General features: G+C 40.2%; 3 protein-coding genes across 4 annotated transcripts in view; 1 reads left to right on the forward strand and 2 right to left on the reverse strand.

Annotated features, from left to right (window-relative positions):
- Positions 1-8: 8 nt before the first annotated feature.
- LOC102303178 lies at positions 9-7,768 on the reverse strand. The gene is made up of 5 exons (XM_005914040.2): positions 7,114-7,768; positions 6,775-6,957; positions 3,936-4,161; positions 3,707-3,833; positions 9-2,640 (listed from the first exon to the last, which is right to left on the reverse strand). Exons 1-5 carry the CDS (start codon positions 7,352-7,354, stop codon positions 1,894-1,896), a joined length of 1,524 nt encoding a protein of 507 aa, XP_005914102.1. The 5' UTR covers positions 7,355-7,768; the 3' UTR covers positions 9-1,893.
- A 775-nt stretch (positions 7,769-8,543) lies between these two features.
- On the forward strand, positions 8,544-11,037 carry ppifa (peptidylprolyl isomerase Fa). 2 transcript variants are annotated; one of them, XM_005914041.3, is made up of 6 exons: positions 8,545-8,773; positions 8,889-8,919; positions 8,990-9,078; positions 9,145-9,241; positions 10,383-10,458; positions 10,585-11,037. In XM_005914041.3, the coding sequence occupies exons 1-6, from the start codon at positions 8,630-8,632 to the stop codon at positions 10,718-10,720; spliced, it is 573 nt and encodes a 190-aa protein (XP_005914103.1). In that variant the 5' UTR covers positions 8,545-8,629; the 3' UTR covers positions 10,721-11,037. The 2 variants fall into 2 exon arrangements, with proteins under 2 accessions (XP_014192394.1, XP_005914103.1); XM_014336908.2 differs by having other exon boundaries at positions 8,544-8,773; positions 8,990-9,241.
- A 1,084-nt stretch (positions 11,038-12,121) lies between these two features.
- zcchc24 (zinc finger, CCHC domain containing 24) overlaps positions 12,122-22,244 on the reverse strand; it is a 39,559-nt gene continuing 29,436 nt past the window's right edge. Inside the window, exon 4 of the mRNA XM_005914044.3 lies at positions 12,122-18,710. Within this exon, the coding sequence (XP_005914106.1) occupies positions 18,597-18,710 (114 nt within the window). The 3' untranslated portion in view covers positions 12,122-18,596. The remainder of the gene's footprint in view (positions 18,711-22,244) is intronic.

Genomic DNA, 22,244 nt, shown 5'->3' on the forward strand with positions numbered 1-22,244 from the left:
TGTATGTCATTGGTTAAAAAAAAAAAAAAAAAAAGTCGCCCATATTTAGGCTTTATGATCCTTTTTCAAGAACCGCATTTTGGCTTCAAGAGTAATCACATGGCCTGCATACAACACAGCTGAAAGAGTCAAATGTTGTTTTGTGTTTGTTTATATGTTTGTTAAAGACAATGCACTGCCGCATTGGGATGTTTTATTTCCCTACACAGTGTGTAATTATGACTGTAACCTTTCACAAAAATCGAGTAATTTTCGCGACACACTTTGTACTAGTTGAGGATTTAAAGGAGAAGACGATTAATATTGTAAAATGAAATTCGGGAAAGACCCCCAGTAAGTTTTGGGGGACGGGTTTGGGATATAAGGGATATTTGTACATAATGTAAATGACAAATAGAGACACGTTAACAGAAATGTATTCATTTTCTCCAGTGGGAGTGTGCATAGTGTATTTAGAATTTGTAAAGCTTGCATCCTCCTGTCAGACATTGAATTGGGAAAATGAGTCTGTGTTTGATTATGTCTGTGCAGACCTCTCTAACCATGCCTGTTCATTTATGTAAGATACTTTATGAACCCCTTCGACAAGGGGTTCAAGAAAAAGAAAAGAAATTTTTCCTCTTGTGTAATATGAAAATTCTGTGTATTTCGTTATTACCTGTGTACTTTATAAAGGTGCTACGAAATTATTCCGACCTTTTGAGGTATAATTGGGACTCGGGAGACATCGAGCTTCGAGAAGGCTCTCGAGGGTTGTTTCCAAAATTTACAGTTTGTAAAACATTTTGTCAAATTTATAATTTTTATGCAATTTGGCAAAACTTATGCTATAAAGGTACAATCTGAAGTGATTGGCACAAGTGGCAGTTGTCTATTTGGTTTTGTACATTCTATGTACAATCATTTCATATTCTAAACTGGTCAGAAGAACATTGTGATTTTTAGTCTTGCAAATCTGTATGTAGTTAGATGATGTGACATCCTAATATTTATCTAATAAATATGTATTCAGATGAAACACAGTTGGCGGCCTTCTGTGTATTTTGGGCTCGACTTGTCCAACATGTTCCATGGAACAATAAAAAAATTCAGTTCACTTGTATTTACATGTAGTGCAAAAATCACAGAGCAGTCGCCTCAAAATGCTTTTAACACAAAGAAACCTCTGGCGGAACAACCACAGGGAGGGGCAGTCATGTGACGCAATGAGTTGGAGTTAATTAGAGGAAGACAGGACAAACTGGAAGACGGTCAGAGATTACTAATATCTAGTAACTAAATGCAAAGTGGTGTGTAAGCACATAGTGAGTCATGGAAAGCCCTCGGCAGCTAGGGGTTTTTTTTTTAATGGGGCAGAAAAAGGCCAGAAATAAGGCCTGAAAATGAGTGAAAAATCATCCAAAGAAAGACTTCGAAAGACCTTCAGAAAGTCTAAAGAACTACTGCCCTTTAAAAAAAAAAGAATCTTGCATCTTGGACCAAAAATGCAGAGAAATGAGGTGGCTCAAGACTACCTGAATATAGCTTGAATTTAAAAACAAAGAAAAGATGCACACATGAAAGGATTTTAAAGACCAATTAAACATTTGAGTGTAAATTCATGTTAATTCATTTTATTTAAATTAATGCATTTTAAAGTCATTTAAAATTATATTCAGTGACTGTTTTGTGAACGACTCAGATTTATTCATGAAATTTATACATCATGACATCAGTTCAGAACATGCTGCTGTGACTCTACATCTGTTAACATCGTACACATTTCAGAAAACATTCAGAACAAGGAAATACAAATTCCTTATTTATAGAAATATACAACTTGCTTATGTTCACAATTTACCTACCCAGTTACTTTCTGTCTGTGCGGTCAAGTGAAGTCTATATTCATGTGCGTTACTTAGCCCGTGCCTTGACAAGAGGTTTATTTTGGTAATTAATTAGCAAGCAAGCCACAGTAAAAATTTCCTTAATGCTTCCAGCAATCGATAGCGGTATAACCGAGTCAAGCAGTTTGTTTTCCTTAACCCTTCGGATTACACTCTCCACATGTGCGCTGAGTCGTTCAATTTCCTGTCTCTGGAAGCCGCTGTGTGCTAGCATCTGGCTGTTTTGGCTAAGAAAAGCTGGACAGTACACCTTCCAATCCACACAGTCAGACATGAGGAATCCTTCGTCAACCACTATGGCCATGTCTTCTGTAAGAAGGTCAGCCAAACCTGATCTCCTAAAGAGTTCTTCGTCACTTATTGACCCCTGATAGAGTGAAGAAACAAAGGTCACTGCGCCATGGGGGGCCATCCCAATCAGACCTTTCATTGTGCAGTGAGACGGGGAGAACACTTCACGTTGGGGGAGAGTGGAGGATGCGGTTTGGCATTTTAGCTCAGTGCAAGTAACTATCACCTGAGTATCGGGAAAGTCTTTGAAGTCATCAGGGAGGTGAGCTTTAATGTCCTCAGCATCAATCCAGATACACACAGAACCCAAGAGTGTGTACAAGTAGTTGGTCCATGAAGAGATAATGCCACTTACAGTCAAGGGGTGAATGCCAAACCGGTCTGCCAAGTCTCTCTCCTCAAGACCAGCAGCCAGGCACATTTGGAATAGGAACAGCTCATCAATGGGTTGCAATGACTGTCTCTGAAAAAGAAAAAAAGTCATACAACATGTTTATAAAACTAATTACACTGATCAGACATAACAGATGATGTGAATAACACTGATTTCCTATTCACCATGGCACTTGTTAGTAGGTGGGATGTATTAGGGAGCAAATGAACATTTTGTCTTCAAAGTTGTTGTTAGAAACAGGAAAAAGCGGTAAGTGTAAGGATTTGAGTGAGTTTGAGAAGGGCTCTAGTGGCGTGTTCCTGGTCTGCAGTGACCAGTATCTATCAAAAGTGGTCCAAGGAAGCACCGACAAGGTCATGAGTGAACAGATGAGCCACTGTAGCTCAAATTGCCAAAAAAAAGTTAATGCTGGTCCTGACAGAAAGGTGTCAGAATACACAGTACAGTTTGTTGGGCTTAGGGCTAAATAGTTGCGGACGAGTCTGGGTGCCCATGCCGACCCCTGTCCACCGCCGAAAGCAGCAACAATGGGTACGTGAGCATCAGATCTGGACCACCAATGGAAGAAGGTGGTCTGATCTGATGAATCACGTTTTCTTTTATATCACAAGCACAGCCAGATGCAAGTGTGTCACTTACCCTAGGGAGCTCCAAGCACCAGATCCACCTACCTAAGCATTGTTTTAGACCATATACACCCTTTTCTTCTCTTTCAGCTTTGCAACAAAGCAAAAAAGGTTCAGTAATGGTTTGAGGAACACGTTTGAGGTGTTGACATGGAGCACAAACTCCCCAATTCAATTGAGCATCTGTGGGATGAGCTGAAGGAACAAGTCCGATCCATGGAGGCTCAACCTCACCACTTACCGGACTTGTGCCAGATACTACAGCACATCTTTAGGGGTCTACTGGAGTCCATGCCTCGACATGTTAGAGCTGTTTTGGTTGCAAAAAGGGGGACCAACAAAATAATCAGGCAGGTGGTCATAAAGTTGTGCCTGACTGATGTTAATGTAAGCAGTACCACGTGCATATGATACTTTTATATATATATAATTCCAGGTTACAATAAAAAGGTTTGACATGTATTTCCTGTTTGTTTTTTCCTCAAAATCTTTAATGCACAAATACAAACCATGTGTGATGCATTTACAGCTTCACTCCTTCTTTCAGTAGCTGCGGACCTTGACCTGTAAATCACTTTGTGGACAGAGGGCTCAATCAGCCCCCAAAACATCATGAAGTGACGGTAACTTGCAAACCTATTGTAAAAAAAACACAGTAATTACAGGTCATTTACAATATTGCTCACAATCAAACTGGTATATTTGTGTAACATGTCTAGCTAAGTGTTGTAGGTTTACCCTGTGTAGAACTGAATGTCATCATCGGATCCGGCAAATCTTTGTAATCCAAAAGCAGACTGCATTTTGAGCTCCTGGATCTCTTTCCTTAACATTCCCATTTCTTCTTTTAACTTCATGTTTTGCTCTACTGTCACATCAAGGCAAGCAGGTTCTGGGTCACAGAAATAGTCATGATCCAAGGCAGAATTATACTCCATAGGCTGCTCACCTGATGCTGGGTTACCTACAAAACATATTAAGGATTGTACATTAATATATGTTATTGTGAAAACTGTTGGCTAACAAACAGCCACTATAATTCATTATACATTGAGAATAGCAGACACATCAACAATACACCTCTTCCAATTAATGGCTAATTAATATTATGCTGAACACAGTCCAAAAGATTCAATAAGCCACATCAGTGTCTACTGTCAGTTAGGGCTGCCACGATTAGTCGACTATCAAAATCGTCGACGACTGATTTAATAGTCGACGCGTCCTTTGAAGCTTTGTAAGATCGCAGGAATAAGTAGTAGGATTTAAGAGTGTAATAACGGACTGAAACAGAAGATGGCAGCACTGCATGTACAAGAATGCCAGCTGCCGTTAAGCTGTTAGTCTTATTATTCTTTCTGTGGCCCAGAATTCATAGCGTGGCCCACCGCGACCTGATCCGTACCGGAAACCCGATTGGTACCCCGCATGCGCGAAAGGTGTCTACTTGCGGTGTCTACTTCCCTGTGCACTTAGGCAGACAACAATGGTCGCAATATTGTTTTTCTTGCTTCTGAAGCACAAATTTATCTCTCCTGGCGGTCATGGTTCCTCAAACAGGAAGTTCCTGGGTACCACCATCTCCCAGGACCTGAAGTGGGAGACCAACATCTCCTCCATCCTCAAAAAGACTCAGCAGAGGATGTCTTCCACAGGAGCTGCTAATCCAGTTCTACACTGCGGTCATTGAGTCTGTCCTGTGCTCCTCCACCAGTCTGGTATGGTGTAGCCACTAAACAGGACAGGAGCAGACTGCAGCGGACTGAACGGGCAGCAGAAAGGATCATTGGCACCCCCCTGCCCTCCATCCAGGATCTGTACCTCTCAAGAACCAGGAAACAGGCAGGGAAAATCATCACAGACCCCTCACACCCTGCACACAGACTTTTTGATCTGCTGCCCTCTGGCAGACGGTACAGAAGCCTGCAGACCAGGACCACCCGACACAGGAACAGTTTCTTTCCCCTCGCCATCTCCCTTCTTAACAGTTGACCTGTCACACTGCTCCCACTGCCAGACTGCAACTGCACCTTATGTACATTTTGTAGTATTCATTCCACCTCATTCATTTCTGTATTTTATGTATATAAGTTTAGATTCGTTATTTATAGTTGGTTTACAAGCTTTGTGTATGTATGTGTAATGTGTATATATAGACACGTGTGTGTGTGTGTGTGATTTACATTGCTGTGCTTGAGAGCCACCATCTACCGGAACCAAATTCCCTGTATGTGTCTGCACAATTCTTGACTATCTAGCTGATCTGATTCTGAATGACTAGTCACGATTACGTCGACTATCAAAATCGTCGACGACTGATTTAATAGTCGACGTGTCGTTTGAAGCTTTGTAAGATCGCAAAAGACGCAGGAATAAGTAGCAGGATTTAAGAGTGTAATAACGGACTGAAACAGAAGATGGCAGCACTGCATGTACAAGGATGCCAGCTGCCGTTAAACCCCGAAGAAGAAGAAGCAGCTGTGTCCCAGAATTCATAGCGCGGCCCAGCTTAGTTTCCAACAATGGCGGTAGCTAGTTAGTTTTAATATTACTCTTATTATTCTTTCTGGGTCACAAAATAAACGTTTAACATATTTTCAGGCGAGAATGTAGCTGTGTAAACCTCAAATATCTGCTCAGTTTATCAGGACACCACATATTTTCAAAAGCGCTCCGACGTTTTCGGAGACGTCTGTTACCCACTAGCTCGATAGCTAGCCGGGGGCTAGGCTAACTAGGCCGTGAGAACACCGGACTCCCGGCAAATGTTTTCAAACCCACCGCCGTCTTTCGCACTCAGGTTAAAATATATAAGTCACTTAGATAATTAAAAATGTTTTGTTTGGCTTTTTTAGTATTTTATTTGTTCCTGAGTAAATGGTTTGGCTGAGATTAAAGTTATAGTTTTTACACAGCTGAATAAACGTCAAGAAGACACTGATTATCAGAAGTGTGAGATGCTGAGAATATACTCCGGTGTCCTGTTATATTTTAGATAGCAAGGAGTTTATTAAACTTACCGAAACAATCTGCAAATTTCATTAAAATTAATAAACTATCATCTTGTCTTTATTTTTAGTTAGCACTACTAAACACTTAAAGCTGTAAGCTAATGATAGTTATATAAGAGCAGATGCTGCTGGTGCAATAAGCTGTAGTTTTACATCCAGTGGATGATGATCTGATTAGTCGACTAATGGCATAAATAATCGGTGACTAGTCGACTATCAAAATAATCGTTTGTGGCAGCCCTAATTCTGAACTAGCTGCCGCCAATGTTGGAAACTGAGCTGGGCTGCGCTATGAATTCTGGGACAAGCTACTTCTTCTTCTTCGGGGTTTAACGGCAGCTGGCATCCTTGTACATGCAGTGCTGCCATCTTCTGTTTCAGTCCGTTATAACCCTCCTAAATCCTACTACTTATTCCTGCATCTGTTGTGATCTTACAAAGCTTCAAAGGACGCGTCGACTATTAAATCAGTCATCAACGATTTATACCTAATAGTGACTAGTCGACTAATCGTGGCAGCCCTAGTGGGAAAAGTACAAGATTTTTATGGAAAATAATAATTTTACCTGCGTGGATTTCGCCTGGATTATCCGTCTCTGGCCCAGAGGAATGCGAGACTTGTGGTGGCTGCTTTGATCTTGCTCTCCCAACAAATTTTGCTGTCGTAGCAGCTTTCAACTCAGTATGACCCAGATGGATAGAGGGTGCCCAGTCTGGATCGCTTTCCATCATTTTGTAGGCTGGTTTGCCTACAAAATACAACAAACATTAGCCTGCAAAGCCACAGTAAACAAAGCAGCATAGCGCAAAGAATTTAATTCAAATCAATATAAGACTTATCTGTAACCTACATCAACAATAATGTTATGATAAATGACTTAACTACAACACACACACACACTCACCTTTGAGGAAATGCTTGGAGCAGACTAACATGTGAGGTGGAGTGTTCTGGAACGTTATATTTGGTCTTCCAATAGCTGCAATCCAGGCCATCCGTTGCCTCTTCGTGACTTCGGAAACATCTCTTGCATAATTTTTATTCCACGCAGGAATCCGATAAAAACCGATTCCTTTAGCCTTCGGCTTCCCGTGGCTGTCATGCGACCGGCTATGGCAGTTAATAACACAACAGCTTCTTGCCATTTGTGTCTGTGTTTGTCTGTGTGACTGTTGTCTTGTAATAGCCCACGCGCGCTAGCCGCTTGTACCTACAATCCTTTGCGGTTTTAGCCCGGAAATGACGTCACATTTTCGAATTACTTGTGCGTGCGTACTTGCGTTCTCGTTGACTCGTGATACGTCATCTGTCGGCGCATGTGTTCATTAAATTTGAATGTTTGGTTTATTTCAGTGTTTTATTTGTTCCCGATTAAATCGGTTTGGCTGTGATTTGCTGACTCTGAATTAAATCCAACATTAAATTATCAGTTTGTTTTTCACCGGAAACAAAAACAGCATGTTAATATGTGGAGATTCTGAAGGCTGCTTCAAAAATGATCAGATTATATTTTAAGTATTTGTTCAGTTCTCTTCCAAACCCCAGCAGCTGTCTGCTGTAATTTTTGAGTATCTGCTCAAATAAAAATAAACGCGTTCTAGCATCCCACCTGTTTGTTTTTATTCAGGCGTACATGTACACTATTTTTATTAATAGAGAGATTTCGCTACAGAGGTTAAACATGATAATAAGTCACTTAGATAACTTATAAATCTTAATGTTTGGTTTGCTTCAGTGTTTTATTTATTCCTGAGTACATCGATTTGGCTGAGATTAAAGTTAAGCTTCATAACATATTAATCACAGAGGCAGTAAAAACTCCGGACGTGTGACATCATCAAGTACGCTGGTGTTGCTGTACAAATCTCGAGTCCGTTTTGGTCCTGCTTATACACGAATATACTTTAAGTACCCCATGCACAGGGCAAACGTATTTTATTTGATTAATTTACTGATATTACTGGCTAAATTTCATATACATAAATCGAAACCATCCTTTCAGTGCTTCTTAAAGAAAACAAAATATGTTAAAACCAAACAACATTCTCAAAATGTAAAAGCTGTGGAGACCTATGTTCCCTGTTCAATATTATGTGATTCTTTACTAGACTTTGTATAGCGCTTTACGGGAACTTTTTGCGTAAAGCGCTATACAAATACAGGCCATTTACCATTTTAGACTGTATGTATTTAGTTTTTTTTTATACGAAACCCCCTGACATTGTGTTTTGTTAATTTGTATCTGTATTTTGTGCTTTGTCAATAAAGCGTATTAAAAAAACAAAAAACAAATCGCGGGTCCGTACTCGCATTCTCGGCAAGTACGTACTCTCGTGCGGAGAACGCGAGAACTCGCGTACTTGAGAATTGAGAAAGGGCCATGGTTTGCAGGTCCGCCTCACCGTGTGAGCTAAGCAGCTATGCTTCAAATAAAAAATCGTATGAGGTACAGCTCGCTGGGCATCACTGCAGCGCGCCTGTTTTCTTCCGGCCCCGTCGAGAACCCGGTAGTATTTTTGGACATCGACGCTGACAGCGATCCTCTGGGGAGAATAATCATTGAGGTAGCTTGCGATTATCACAGTCGCCTCCAGAGACCTTGATCTGACCTGTAGCGTTCATATCTGTCAGTAGCCAGACCTGTGCAGATAAGTGCATGTGATTTGTTTTATCTTGCAGCTGAATGCAGATGTGGTGCCAAAGACTGCAGGTAGGTGAAGCCACGTTCTTTCCACGATGGGCTCATCGTCATTCATTTAAAAAATCCTTTCGATCCACAGAGAACTTCAGGGCTCTGTGCACCGGGGAGCATGGCTTTGGATACAAGGGATCTGTGTTTCACAGGGTCATCCCCGAGTTCATGTGTCAGGTACAGTTTACAGTGAAGGTGCAGTGTCATTTGGCATGTTTTCTGCTGTTGTTTTTTCTCTTGCAGGGAGGAGATTTTACCAACCACAACGGTACAGGAGGGAAATCTATTTATGGGAAAACGTTTAAAGATGAAAACTTCAAGTTAAAGCACACTGGTCCAGGTACAGCTCCACAGCTTTGAGGGGTTACACTAAAACAATAAAAACCCTTTTCACATATTCAAAACATGCAACATCAGTCAGTCACTTCAACTCTGTGATCAGTGAATACAAACCCTTTCACCACTGTTTTAAGACTTAAACACCAAGTGGTTTTATACTGTTATCAAACCCCGCACTGACTTTGGAAGGAGTATTGCAAAACTGTAGGCCTACGGTGGCCTCAGACACAAAAATCAAATGTGAAGGATATATTTGAAACAACTAATCAGCCAATCACATGTCAGCAACTCAAAGCATTTTAGGCTTGTAGCCTGCTGAAGTTCAAACCAGGCATCAGAATGGGGAAGAAAGGTGATTGAATGTGGCATGGTTGTTCGTGCCAGATGGGCTGGTCCAAGTATTTCAGAAACTGCTGATCTGCTGGGATTTTCCCTCCTAAAGATCTCTAGAGTTTACAGAAGTAATTTGACTAAAAACACTAACGTGCTGCTGGACAGTGTTCAGGAAAGTGAAAAAGTTTGAGTTCTTACAAAAGTCTAAACTGTTTTGATGAAATTCAGGTGAGAAGGACATCAACACAGTGATAAAAGTATCTTTAGCAGTGAAGTATGGAGCTGTGTGCAAAGAAACAATATAGGTGGGGGAAGGTCTTACTGATTAGAGAACTTCATTAGGAGAAGTGAAAATTGCACCAAAACTGAACTTCCAGGTGTTATGTGCCAGCTGTTCTTCTGCATTTTAATCCCACTTTTTCTCCACTAGATGGCAGTGCAGAATCTCATGCAGCGTTCAAACTGCTGGGCATATACATTTTGCAATCCTCATGTGAATGACCTAGTTTAGTGAGTCAACATGCACTAATCAAAATAACTCTGTTTGTTGAATAAACATCATCCATGTGCACATTATTTAGTGCTTTGCGTAATCACGGTGTGCATCAGATCACAAGAGAAGTGGCCCTTTTTTTTTTTTCTTTTTTTTTCTTTTTTTTACAATCTTGCATGACGTTGCTGTAACGAGGCCTAAATGTCCTTGGATCAGGAGTAAAAAGGACATGAAGATCTTGTTTACATCATCTAGTTCAATTGATTTCTTCTTCTTCTTCTTCTTCTTCTTCTTCTTCTTCTATGGTTTTCTGCAGGAACACTTTCAATGGCAAATTCGGGCCCGAACAGCAACGGCTCGCAGTTCTTCATCTGCACAACGAAAACCGAGTGGTAAACACCCCGTAGAACTTTTTAATCAGTCATTTCAGACTCCAGTTCGTGCCTCATCAATCACAAGCTGCTGGAGCCACTTTTTCATCTTTTCTTTTTTGTTTTCTTGTCTTTCTTTTTGGGCAGGCTTGATGGTAAACACGTGGTGTTCGGGCAGGTGAAGGATGGGATGGATGTGGTCTCCAAGATGGAATCCTTTGGTTTACACGACGGCGGTGTGATCAAAAAAATTGTCATCACAGACTGCGGGGAGATCAAATGACGCCCAAGCGCACTCACAGACTTTTGCTGGATGAGTCATTGTGCAGCAATCTAGTATTTACTCTGTCCTGGCTCGTGTGTTCGTGCACTCTGAAGGCGGGGCTGTCGCAGGTGATCAGCTTTTACTCAAATCTGTGCTTTTTAACTTCTGGTTTTGAGGTTGAGCAAAGCCAGAGGTTTCTAACACTCAGACAGACCTTTTTACTCTCTAAAATCTTTACTCGACTGATCTAAATTGTATGCAAGCATGTAAAACAATTGTGTGGTGACTCATTCTCCAATAACTGCCAAATAAATGACTGATATTTTTCGACTTTACCAGCTCTGGTCTTACTGCAAGACATTTGCTCTGATGTGCCACAAATCTTGCTGCTTTTAAAGCTTCCCGGAAACGATCCAGCGTGCTTTTTTTAGACACGGGCTCCAGCGCGACTGACTTCCTGTCCATCAAGAGCAGGATGTGACATCATGTGACATTCCACCTACACTGCAGCTGAAGCATCACATGTATGCACGATGGGCATGTGAGCTAGAGCCTCTTAGGGTGAAGTCGTTTCAGGACCTGAAATTGCTTTTTTATTGAGACGCAGGGCGTCTTGAAGAGGGAGAGAGACATGTCTGAAAGCCAGAGACTGGGTGGTGCTGCTTATCGAGCTAATACTTTATAAAAGTAAATAATGAAGAAGAAAAAGGCAGCTCTTGCCCCTAAATGAAACCATATGTGTGCTGACCTTCCTCCGTTTGTTTGAATTCTCAGATTACATTGTTGCCATAGAGATTTTTCGGCTCTCGCTCTGTTTGAGCTGGAGATGTTGTAACAAACTTGATATAATTTGGGTCCCCACCCTCGGGTTTAGTTTTAGTTATTTGGAATGCATGTCCAATAATGTGTATGGAAACTTGGCTCCGGAGACGACTGTGCCATTTCTTTTTACCACACATGCAAAACAATGACATCTTTACAGCTGGTGCATGCTGCTGCTTCTCTAAGTGTCTGCGTTATCACAGAGTCAGTGGGCATCTTTTTGTGGGGGGGGGGTTTTCCTGTCCACAAGGGTTGGGAAATGGGGGAGGGGGTGTGCGTCCTGGCCGGTTTACATGTCTGTTATCTCTCAGCACTTTCATGGCAAGTGGAAAAAAAATGTTTTCCAAGTCTCTCGCTCTTCTGCGTTACACAACCACCATGAATAATCCATTAAAAGCCCCGTTATCGTAATCTATACGCTCAGTGTTGCGTAAGCCTCGCACTCAAGAGCGATGGCAAAAACACTAACAAGAGGAGCGCTCACAAAAACAACGTGTTGCTTTTGGCTGAAATCAGACACCAGAACGAACACCTCCCAGTTAACATAAATTCGGCACAGGACCCGAAAACAAATGAAAACTGCGCAACCCGGGTGGCTTTAATTCAATGTGACTTTTATTCATCAAACTCTGAACAGCACTAAAATGTTTTCCCAACTAACAAATAAGGCACATTTTGGAATGCCGTTTTCATGGACATGAAAAACAGACCTGTGGTCGACTCTCGAGGCCACGACTGTCCTTGCTTTTCCCATAATCATTGTCTTTCCCGACCGCACGCCTGCGTTCTGTCCAAATCAAATATTACATTATTGCAATACTGCATGACAAACATCTCAAGTGATACAGACAGTAAAGAATACAAACGAGACTCTCTGACTCGATCACTTAAGTGTTAACACGTTACATTCAGTAAATATGTATTATCTGCAGAGGCTACATTTGCGGTAAATGAGGACTAATAACAATCAGACGTTGCTGATAATGTTAAAAACAATATTTACTTTAGCAAACTACTGTAAGGTATTTAAATAGGTATACATTGCACAAAAACGGGGATATTTCATTCAAAACACATGCACATGCAAACTCTAAAATAGTTCTTTGTCACACACGCTTCCTTGACAGAAGTATACACTCGCTACACTACCAATATAACATTTTATAATAGTTTCTTGTTATCGCTGCTTTAACCAAACTACATCTCACAGTTTAATGCGTTTATACAGTGGTGAGTATCCGTCACTAATTAATAAAAACATACTTTTCTGCATGTTAACACATTATATTTTCATAATATCGTTTACAAAATGAATACACGTGGCTGTATGGATGCATATGGCAGCTCATAATTAGTCACATAGCAACTGAATAATGGGTTATTCAACTCTGATAACATCAATAAATCAAAAACACCGAAAAAAAAATACAATGGCTTATAATTGAGAAAGGTTATTAAGTATGTACCAGCTTTTTTTTCTTTTTAATAATATTCTATGTAGACATCAATATTTCCTTCTTAGTGTAACTTTGTTGCATATTCTATACAAAAAGTGTTGTAAAAAGTCTTTCCATAAATATTTCTGCAGGATAACCCTTCAGATTATTGTAAAACATAAAGAAGAAGAAAAAAAACAACAACTCCCAGCTTTGATTATTTCTCAGCAATAGGCCCTTCTTCACGCCGGAAAGAGAAAAAGCTTTGATATTGCTTCAACACTTCAAAAGAGCTACTATCATTGAAAACGATGGCCATCAAATATATACATAAAACAGTCGATCTTTGTCAGGGAAATAACTCTTGATTTTTTGCAGATTGCTTTAAAATTTTCAACATCTATTAAGAGTTCCAAAATACACATCTCATTCATAGAAAATAACAATTTTGAACTGAAAAGGTACTAGAAAAGTCAAGTATATGTAATTCAAGACACTACATCTGAAAGCAGAGATTTCGCTTTCTTTCTTTTTCTTTTAAAATGTATCAGCTGCTTCCATTGGCTCTTGAGTTGCCATTTTAAATGACCTCCTCATAACATGTCTCTGGGCGGAATCGAACTCTCTGACAGGATTTATCAACATTAACGTGATTCACAATAACTAATAATATTATTTGTTTATGAGGTTAGTTCATAAGGCATAATTGGTATGTATTCCTTTCACTACAGCCACATGGTCTGATGTAGAAAATAAGGTTATGGGAGACCTGTTAGCTTAGTGCCATTACACAGAACAAAAACAGACATTAATAAGAAGAAAAATGGGTTGTTCCCAACAGTGGTGAATCTTTCATAAAAATTGGGTCTTTACTATAAATGCAAGGAAGTGCTTTCAGTTACTCCTTCAAAGGGACACTCCACAGATTTGTCCTTTAGCTACTGTAATATCTTTTGGGGCTGTGGAGGCTCATTGTCACGTGAGAGAAAATCAAAAAGCCTGTGTTAAAAAGTGAGGAGTTTTATTGTCAGCATTTAGTAGGCTGGGGAGTCTAGCATAGACTGTATATAGAAGATGGACTTGGATACGTCAAGGTTTTTGGACTTTGATCCTGATCTACGAGTTGAGTATTTTGGCCAACTTGTTCATCAAGTGAACTTGAAAGATGGGCCATATTTAAAAAAAAAAAAATCACACTGTATTAAATAAGACTTGAAATCAGTGATTGAGAAGTGAGAATGACTTTGTGGGGTTCTTGAGGTTCCTCGTGTGATTTCAGAGTTTTCCACAATATTGGACGCGATACAACCAATGGTTATGAGGGAAATATGTATATTTCCTGCCTAGTTGGCAAGTGGTTCCTGTAGCTGAGTAAAGCTGGTTGCAAATAAGGCACTGCACCAGAAACCACCTCGCAATTGCGTTGGTCACTAGCAGATTGCTGCAGTTGGTTTTAGTTTGCGTGAAAGACGGCGCCTTCCTTCTCTGCAAACACTGATGCAAACTAGAAACAGAGAACATTCACTTGCAAACTAAAAGCAGAAGACACAACTTCTACTTTTAAGGAAAACATTCTGTTTCCAGTTTGTGTCACTTCCCTGCGGAGATTAGCTGGCCAGTGTTTGTGGACAAGTCAGCTCATTCCATGCAAACTAAGAGTAACTGTGACCATCTGCTAGTGACCAAAGGTATATCAACAAGTTTTTTACCAACCAGTTGCAAAATACACATTTTTCCTCAGCGACGGCCAAAGAAAAATGTGGGGACCCCTTGGCGACCAGTAGGGGCCAGAGAGTCCTAGTGGTTGCCAGGGAGAGCTAACATGTTTGAAAACGTGCAACTTTGAAGGTAAGCCTCCATTTTTTTGGAGGAGGTTTTTGCTAATCAGCTGGGGAATACAGGATTCTTAGCAAGAGGTGGTTGCCAGGGGGTCACTGACTGATCTGTAGATCTCCACAATTCAGACTTTAGCAATAATATCCCAGCAACTGCCAGCAACCAGCTGGGAAATACAAATAAATCTCAATACTCAAAATGAGCTGGACATTTTCTCTGGTTGTGGTTTAGGAGGTAGAGCAGGTCATCTACCAAATGGATCCCTGGCTCCTCTAATCTGCATGCCGAAGAATCCTTTGGCAAGGTACTGAAGCTCAAGTTGCTCCCGATGCATTCATCGGAGTGTGAGTGTGAACGTAAGTATTATACAGAGCCTACAGTAACAGTAAAAGTGCTTTGTGTTTGATTGGGTGAATGAGGTTTGTGGTAAAAAGTGCTTTTGGACTTCAAGTCCATTTACAACCACAGAAGTCGATCCTCTATTGGCCATTACAAAGAATGTAAATTTAAGATGTCTTAACACTGACGCTGCTTTTTAAATCCATTGTTTATATACAGTCTATGGAGCTTACTTTAAAAGGCTACTGAGTTGCATAATAGCCGATGCATTTCTGGAGCTTGAGCCAAACTGAAAGTAAAGATATTTCATCCACTGCTGCATGCACTGTTATTTAGTGTCTTCTGCAGGCCTCCCAACTGGTGAAGCTGGAATAGTAAATCACTGGAGTGCCCTTTTAAATCAACAAATGGAATTTAGTTAAATTTCCCAACAGTGTAATGCACCAATATCATCCATTTCCACTAAAGCAAGTAACAATGCATGTTTTTTCACAAAACCCACGGTTTCCTTGAAAAAACATAACGATAACAGATAAAAATAACAATGAGTGAGGTCCACAGTTTGTGTCAACTTCATTCTGTTGTGAGGATCGACTAAGAAATAACATCTCTGTTGATATTCCATGACAACAGACCACAGTAAGATTGTTTTTGCCAGCTGGAAATGCTGTTTCAGCCTGTGCCTCCAACATGAATCGAACACCCACTATGCCAGTTCAACCGCTAATAGCGGAGCTTTATCGTTTTTCTGTCCTGTGTCACATCTTGAACCTACAACAAACTTACTCTGCATCACAGTTAACCACATGCACATAATACTGCTCCACCTCTGAGTCTCTCGCCACAAATCTTTGAAATTTCAAATGGCCTCTTAGCCTTGACACAATCGTTTTAAGGCACATACAGTATGTTATAGTATAAAATATTGTCAGCCAGTTTTTGTAAGGCTAGAAATACAGTACATATAAAACAGTTCACAATTCCTATACCAAGGATCCTCGAAAAGCAGATTTCCATAAATGATAACTAAAATAGTTTCCTCTTTAGTGCTTCACATCTGCATAGTGATATATGGAACCACAGTGGGTATTCCTTTTTCTTTAAAGTGGCTCTATTATGCTCATTTCCAGATGAGTGTTTTTATTTGTGGGCTACAGTGGAGTACTTTTGGATGCTTAGGTTTAAAATAAATATTTTTCAGGGGAGCCCTACAATCTTAAAAAAGGCATTATAGCTCCTTTAGGATCAGCCCTGTTTCCTGGTCCAAGCTCCTACTGCACTGGTTGAGGTTGTCATCTTTTTAATGTGTTTTAAGACTTTGCCCCGAACACCAAATATTTGAAGAATTACACCAAGATTTCAGTGTGGACCTTAGACTTAGGATCAGGACTTTTTTACAGCAAGTAATCCAAACCATACTGTCACATATTAATGTAGCGGTTGTGCTAATATAAGATGCTCTTTTGGCTGAAATTTGATCCGTTTTTAGCATCTTCTTTCTGCTCTGTAATGGCTTTATCTCTCCCAGCTGAACAGCATGAACAATTTAACTCAATTCTTACATTTTTTGTTAGCAAATGTATTTATATTAGCTTAAGCTAATAGCTAGCTCTAAAGCTAGCCACCAGGTAGCATATTTTTAGCATTGTCTGCTAGCCCAACTTCAATAATCCAAATGTCTACTCTATGATACTCCAAATGTCACTGCTTTGTTGTTTTGCATCTTTGTTTACACCAAATGTTGTGCTTGTGTTTTAGAAATACTTTAGTCAGAACATGGGATATCGTCTTTACGCGGAAACTAGCTTGCTAACCTGGAAAATTCTCTGTTTTAGGGGATGCCTGGATGTATATATGTATAACAAGAAATGAGGAAAAAAAATACATAATAGTTCCACTTTAAAGATATGGTTTCTGATATTAGGCCCCATAAAAATGGATGTAAACTTAAATCACCATAAATTTCAATACAGCCATGAATTCTCACCATCAACATATCACAAACCAGCTCTTCTGTCTCTCGACAAACCTGAAAAGCAAAGTTCTCCAAAGCTTCACCTCTCTTTAGGCACTCTACACTGCAATTAGCTGTTGGACATAGTTTCTTCAGTGTACAAGCCCTTGGAAAGTTTTCCATCTTGCTTCACCGACTCCACTGAGGCTGCCAGACATCAACTGGCACTAAAACTTGGATAAAAAAGTCTCTCTGAATCTTTGTCAAGCAAACAGCTCCTTTTGTATTTTGCTATCTTGTGGTTAAAATCTATTCAGGATTTATGTGAACAGTTTAGGGTCCAAAATCATGTTTATCAATGCTAAACAAGCTGTGGCAAGCATTTTATCAATAGTTTTGAAACAATGAAAATATGTGACTGCCAACAATTACTAAACCAATTTCCCCCACAGCTGCTTCTGCCTATCTAGTGTCTATCTTTTCCAACGCTAACAAATAAATGAGAGGCAAGAATGACAAGAACAACAACAAAAATAGGAATAGGATAAATGAAGCGTTATCTATTAGCAATGCACTAAATCTAGCCCAAGGAGCGTTTTATACAACTGAACCTACAGTAGTTTCTAAAGACAAGTGGAAGCAGTTACACAATAATGCGATATACAAACATACAAAAATGTCTCTATATGTCCCAGTTAAAATTCAAATTGCACACGAGACAACAAGAAAATAAATAGGCCAAATGTAAGCTAGGGATGCATGGCACATTATCCCTCAGTTAATTCACAGTTAATAAGATGTGCTGCTGACCCTAATAAGGCAAGACATCAAAGGCCTCGAATACATTATGCCATCATGAGAGGCCCCAGTTAAACGTTCGTCACATCTCCACACACTTCACTTGGCAGGGAAATGGAAAGCGGATCTCTGTAAACACAAAGCCAACAAACCCCAAGGTGAGGTAATCTATTGAGACAAATACTGTCAGTGATGCCAAGGAAATATAACCCCTGGTGCTAAATCATCAATATAATAATTTTCTGTTGTTAAACATTGAGTATTGAGTAAATTAATCATGTGGTTCTGATACATAAGGCATAAAAAGTCAATCATTTTGGCCTCTTTTTTTTTTTTTTTTTGCTGTATTGAAGAGCACTTCAAGAGATAGAGGCTGACCCTCAAACATATTCTTGGATGTACTGTCACTGAAAGAGGAGGAAAATGACTAAAGTCTATGCTCCACAAGTGGCTGAGAAGAGGGAGCAGAATTAATTGACGTGGTAATAAAGGAAGGCATCAGGAGATTTGGGAGGATTAGACCTAATGTCCACATTAGATGTTTCTGAGACACTGGGAGGAAGACGTGAAGAAGAAAGGGTGCCATGTCGTGTTGAGGGAAATCTGGATGTGGACCGGGAAGGGAGGATGTATAATGTCTCAATGGCGGATAAAAAAACAGGGTTTGGGATGGAACGGCTCCTCTCTGCTACTGAATAATGATGAATATTTATTGCACACGGCGGCAGTAGTAGCCAAGGACTTTACACTTCTCGCACAGGTGTTGGGGGTGCTCCTTACTCTGGTCAGACACATCCAGGCCATCTGGCTTCTCTAAAGGTCGCTGGAGATACAAACAGAAGACCAATAATGAGTCATATTAAACACAGAAAAGGGCAAACCGAGCAAGAAACACACATAAACCTCTTGAATTTTGCAAGTCGTTTATTTGGCAACAGATTCAGGTCAGCTATACGCCTAACAACTCCAACTCTCATATTCTTCACAGACCTGATGTGTTATTTGCCAAATTAGATGCAGAGATATGGCAATGCACCATCAGCCATGCTGGCTAGCAATACATTTTAACAACCTGGTGCTAAAGGAAAAGATGCAGTATGCATTTAATCGTGATGGACTGTATGGAAATGTTGGCTTCAGCACTGACCATCTTGGACTCATTATCGAGGACAAAGGTAACCTTTCTGGGCCAGCACGCTTGGAGGTTATTTTAACGGTCCATCTGGAAAATTTTATTTTTCATCTATTGTTTTTTTTTTTTCTTGTTAGAGCTTTGAACAAAACCTTTATTTATTCCAAGTGGTCTAGCTAAAGGAAACCAGGTTACCATGGGTCACCACAAGAAGATATTTGAGTCTAATGAGTCTTCCAGGAAGTGTTGAAAATGTATTATTGCTTTGTCAAAGACATTAGGTCCTTGATGAAAGCTGGAAGAGAGTTCCCTTGGAGGCTAAAGAAAATTGAGTTCAAGGCCCTGTACTGCAGGCATCACCCAGTGAAATGACCTTAAGGAAGAAACATCTACTATATGTAAATATAAAAAAAGTGGTTTTGCATACATGTGACCACAAACAATGTAATGTTAACTTGTCTCTCAGGTACTCTCCGAGTACTAGTGAAACCAAAGCGTAGTGTTACCCACTGGTAGATGAAGTTGGATCGTGAAAGCTCGACGTGAGCATTTTGCCCTTAACCATCTTGGTGTTTTGAACCCAGACAAGATGAAGAAGGACACGATCTGATTGTGGGACAGGGACATTACATGCTTAATTGATACTGACCTTCCAATCACAAGGTAAGCCTTGGTAGAAAAGAAGATGGACTAACCTCTTGCTAGCCATTAGAAATAATCCACCTTTAAAACACTTGCACATTTTCTTCACTTTTCAGACCCAGAACATAAATCTATCATTTATATAGTCTATGGTCACAACTTCAGGTGACCTGGAGGCTTGCTGACGCAGTGGCAACTCCCAGACCTTCAAATGCCCCTTTCCACTAGCACCAACGCAGCTCGACTCAACTCGGTTTTTAGGGTTTACCATTAGGTGGTAGTACCTGGTACCAGGTATGTGTTTAATACCTACTTTGCCGGGGTTTCAAGCGAGCTGCCGAGATTAAAATGCAACATCAACCGACTGTATGTCAGTGGATGAGTCACGAGAGCAACTCCTTCAAAAGAATCAAATCAGCCATTTTTGAAACCCAGCACCGAGAGGAAAATGGCTACGCACAAAGTAACACCATGGTCCAACAACAAGGTGCAGATTTTTGTGCTTGGTGAGTGACGACAGAATCAGAGCAGCATGACTTTTGGGCCACCTTGCTATAACGATTCCACCCACACTGAGGTGGTGCTCAATTGTAATTCAAAACAACTGAAACCAAGTAGAGCTGAGTTGAGTAGATTAGAGTAGGTACTAGTGGAAAAGCGGTTAAGTACTGCAGTTTGTACGAGCTGTTAGCTCCCTATCTTCTATCTAGGATGACAGCAGTGCATGTAAAACACTAGATGTTGCAAAATGTACTAAGGATATGCGTGACTAGTTGACTAGATGTGAAAACCTTGCTGCCTTTGCTAGTCGGCCCCAGAAATACTGGTCAGTTAAACATAATATGTAATTAAAGGATAACGGCAGATTATTTCTCTGAATCTAAGCGGTAAATGATCCGAGGGGGGAAACCAAGCCAAATTCTGCATTCTGCAAATTCTGTACACAGAATGGTGAGGAAGGGAATGCAGGTGGCGTGAAGTGGGTGGAGACGAGTGTCAGGAGTGATTTGTGACAGACAGGCAGCATTAACAGTGAAAGGGAAGGTTTACAAGACAGTAGTGACTCCTGCTGATGTATGAGTTTGGACGCAGTGGTACTGACAAAAAGAAAAAAAGAAAGATGGCTGAACTGAAGATGCTATGATTGGGCGTGACCAAAAGTGGTGGGTAATAAAACCTCAAAATTATATCACAATATATCAAGAGAATTTAAGATGCTAGAGGCAGCAACATTTACAAATAAACGAAGGTCATTTTCTGTCCTTTTCCAATGACCTACTGTCACTGATGACAAACTTCCAAATTTGAAGTGTGACTTTATTGGAACAGATAAAACAGAAAAACAGGAAAGTACTCTAGGCAAGTTTTTCTCCTAGAAATGTGCAATACAAAATATAAAATAACTGCTTAACACTTCAGTTTAAGAATAATTAAAGTAACCTAACTTCAATAGCTGATGACTTACACGTTTAATTGCTTTGACTGGCTTTATTGCAGCTACAAGAGAAGAGACGGACTGAGAGAGACTGTTTTGTGAAAAGCGAGGGTGACAAAAAACTTGAGTTTGACATCTAAAAGGGTACAAATTAAAATCTCGATCAAAAGGGTCGAAAGTTCATGTCTGTATGACGTTAAAGAGGACCAAATTTTGAACACTCGAGGATGTGTTTGGAAAATCCATATTCTTTTCATTTATGGGAATCCGCAGCCTGAGAAGGAGCTGTGCTGAGCTCTTTGATACTCAAGGACACAGAGGTTAGTGGTCTGTTTCAACTGCTGACCGGGTTGGAAAGGGGAGGGGGGTATGTTAAGTGGGTGACACTGCAAATGCAGAGAATTTGCTTGTCTGTGTGCAGCTTTGCCACAAGACTCAAAGCAGAGTGAGGGTTTCTCACCAGTTTCGGGAACAAAGCAGGTTTTACCAAGACATATTTGAACTCTTGCAAAGTGTGTGCAGACTTCCATCTGTGGTTATGACTACAGGTAAGCTGTTTGGGTAAGATCTCAGCGATTTCTAATAAATTATGCATAAAATTTCAGGCTCCGAATGGTGTTAATGCTCGACAGATGTACAAAATGTCCCTTTCCTGCTTCATTTCACGTGTTAACAGAGCAAAGCATGGACAGTTGTGGTATTCTGAGAATGAGCAGGCCTCAAGCCGGCAACGATCCTAATTTTATTTCAGGAAGTGGAATTGGAAGAATGTGAAAAAGCATACATATCAAAAGATGAAGTGTTGAGGATAAATATAAAACTGACACGATTCTTTCTCCAGCTCCGTACCCAGCTGCTTACCAGGATTATTTGAGGTTAAGTTGAACAGATTTCTCTTCGAGTGTTGTTTGAAAAATGACTCCAGAGAATCCTGCTTTATGTGCTTTCCCTTCTTATTATTAAATGTGAGACAGATTTCTGCAGCTGGAAGTCTGACTTCCCTCTGAGTTAGTTTATGTCTGAGACCCATTAATACAGAAATATTTGCTTTAGCATTTGATGGCATTCAGTGTATAATTCCAAACTTTTATCAGTCAGGAAATTTCATTAGTTTCGTCAATGCTGGTTTATTACCAAAGCAATTATTA

The sequence above is a fragment of the Haplochromis burtoni genome, unplaced genomic scaffold, assembly GCF_018398535.1.
Source record: "Haplochromis burtoni strain Fernald_Lab_line unplaced genomic scaffold, NCSU_Asbu1 Contig_7, whole genome shotgun sequence".
NCBI classification, from domain to species: domain Eukaryota; kingdom Metazoa; phylum Chordata; class Actinopteri; order Cichliformes; family Cichlidae; genus Haplochromis; species Haplochromis burtoni.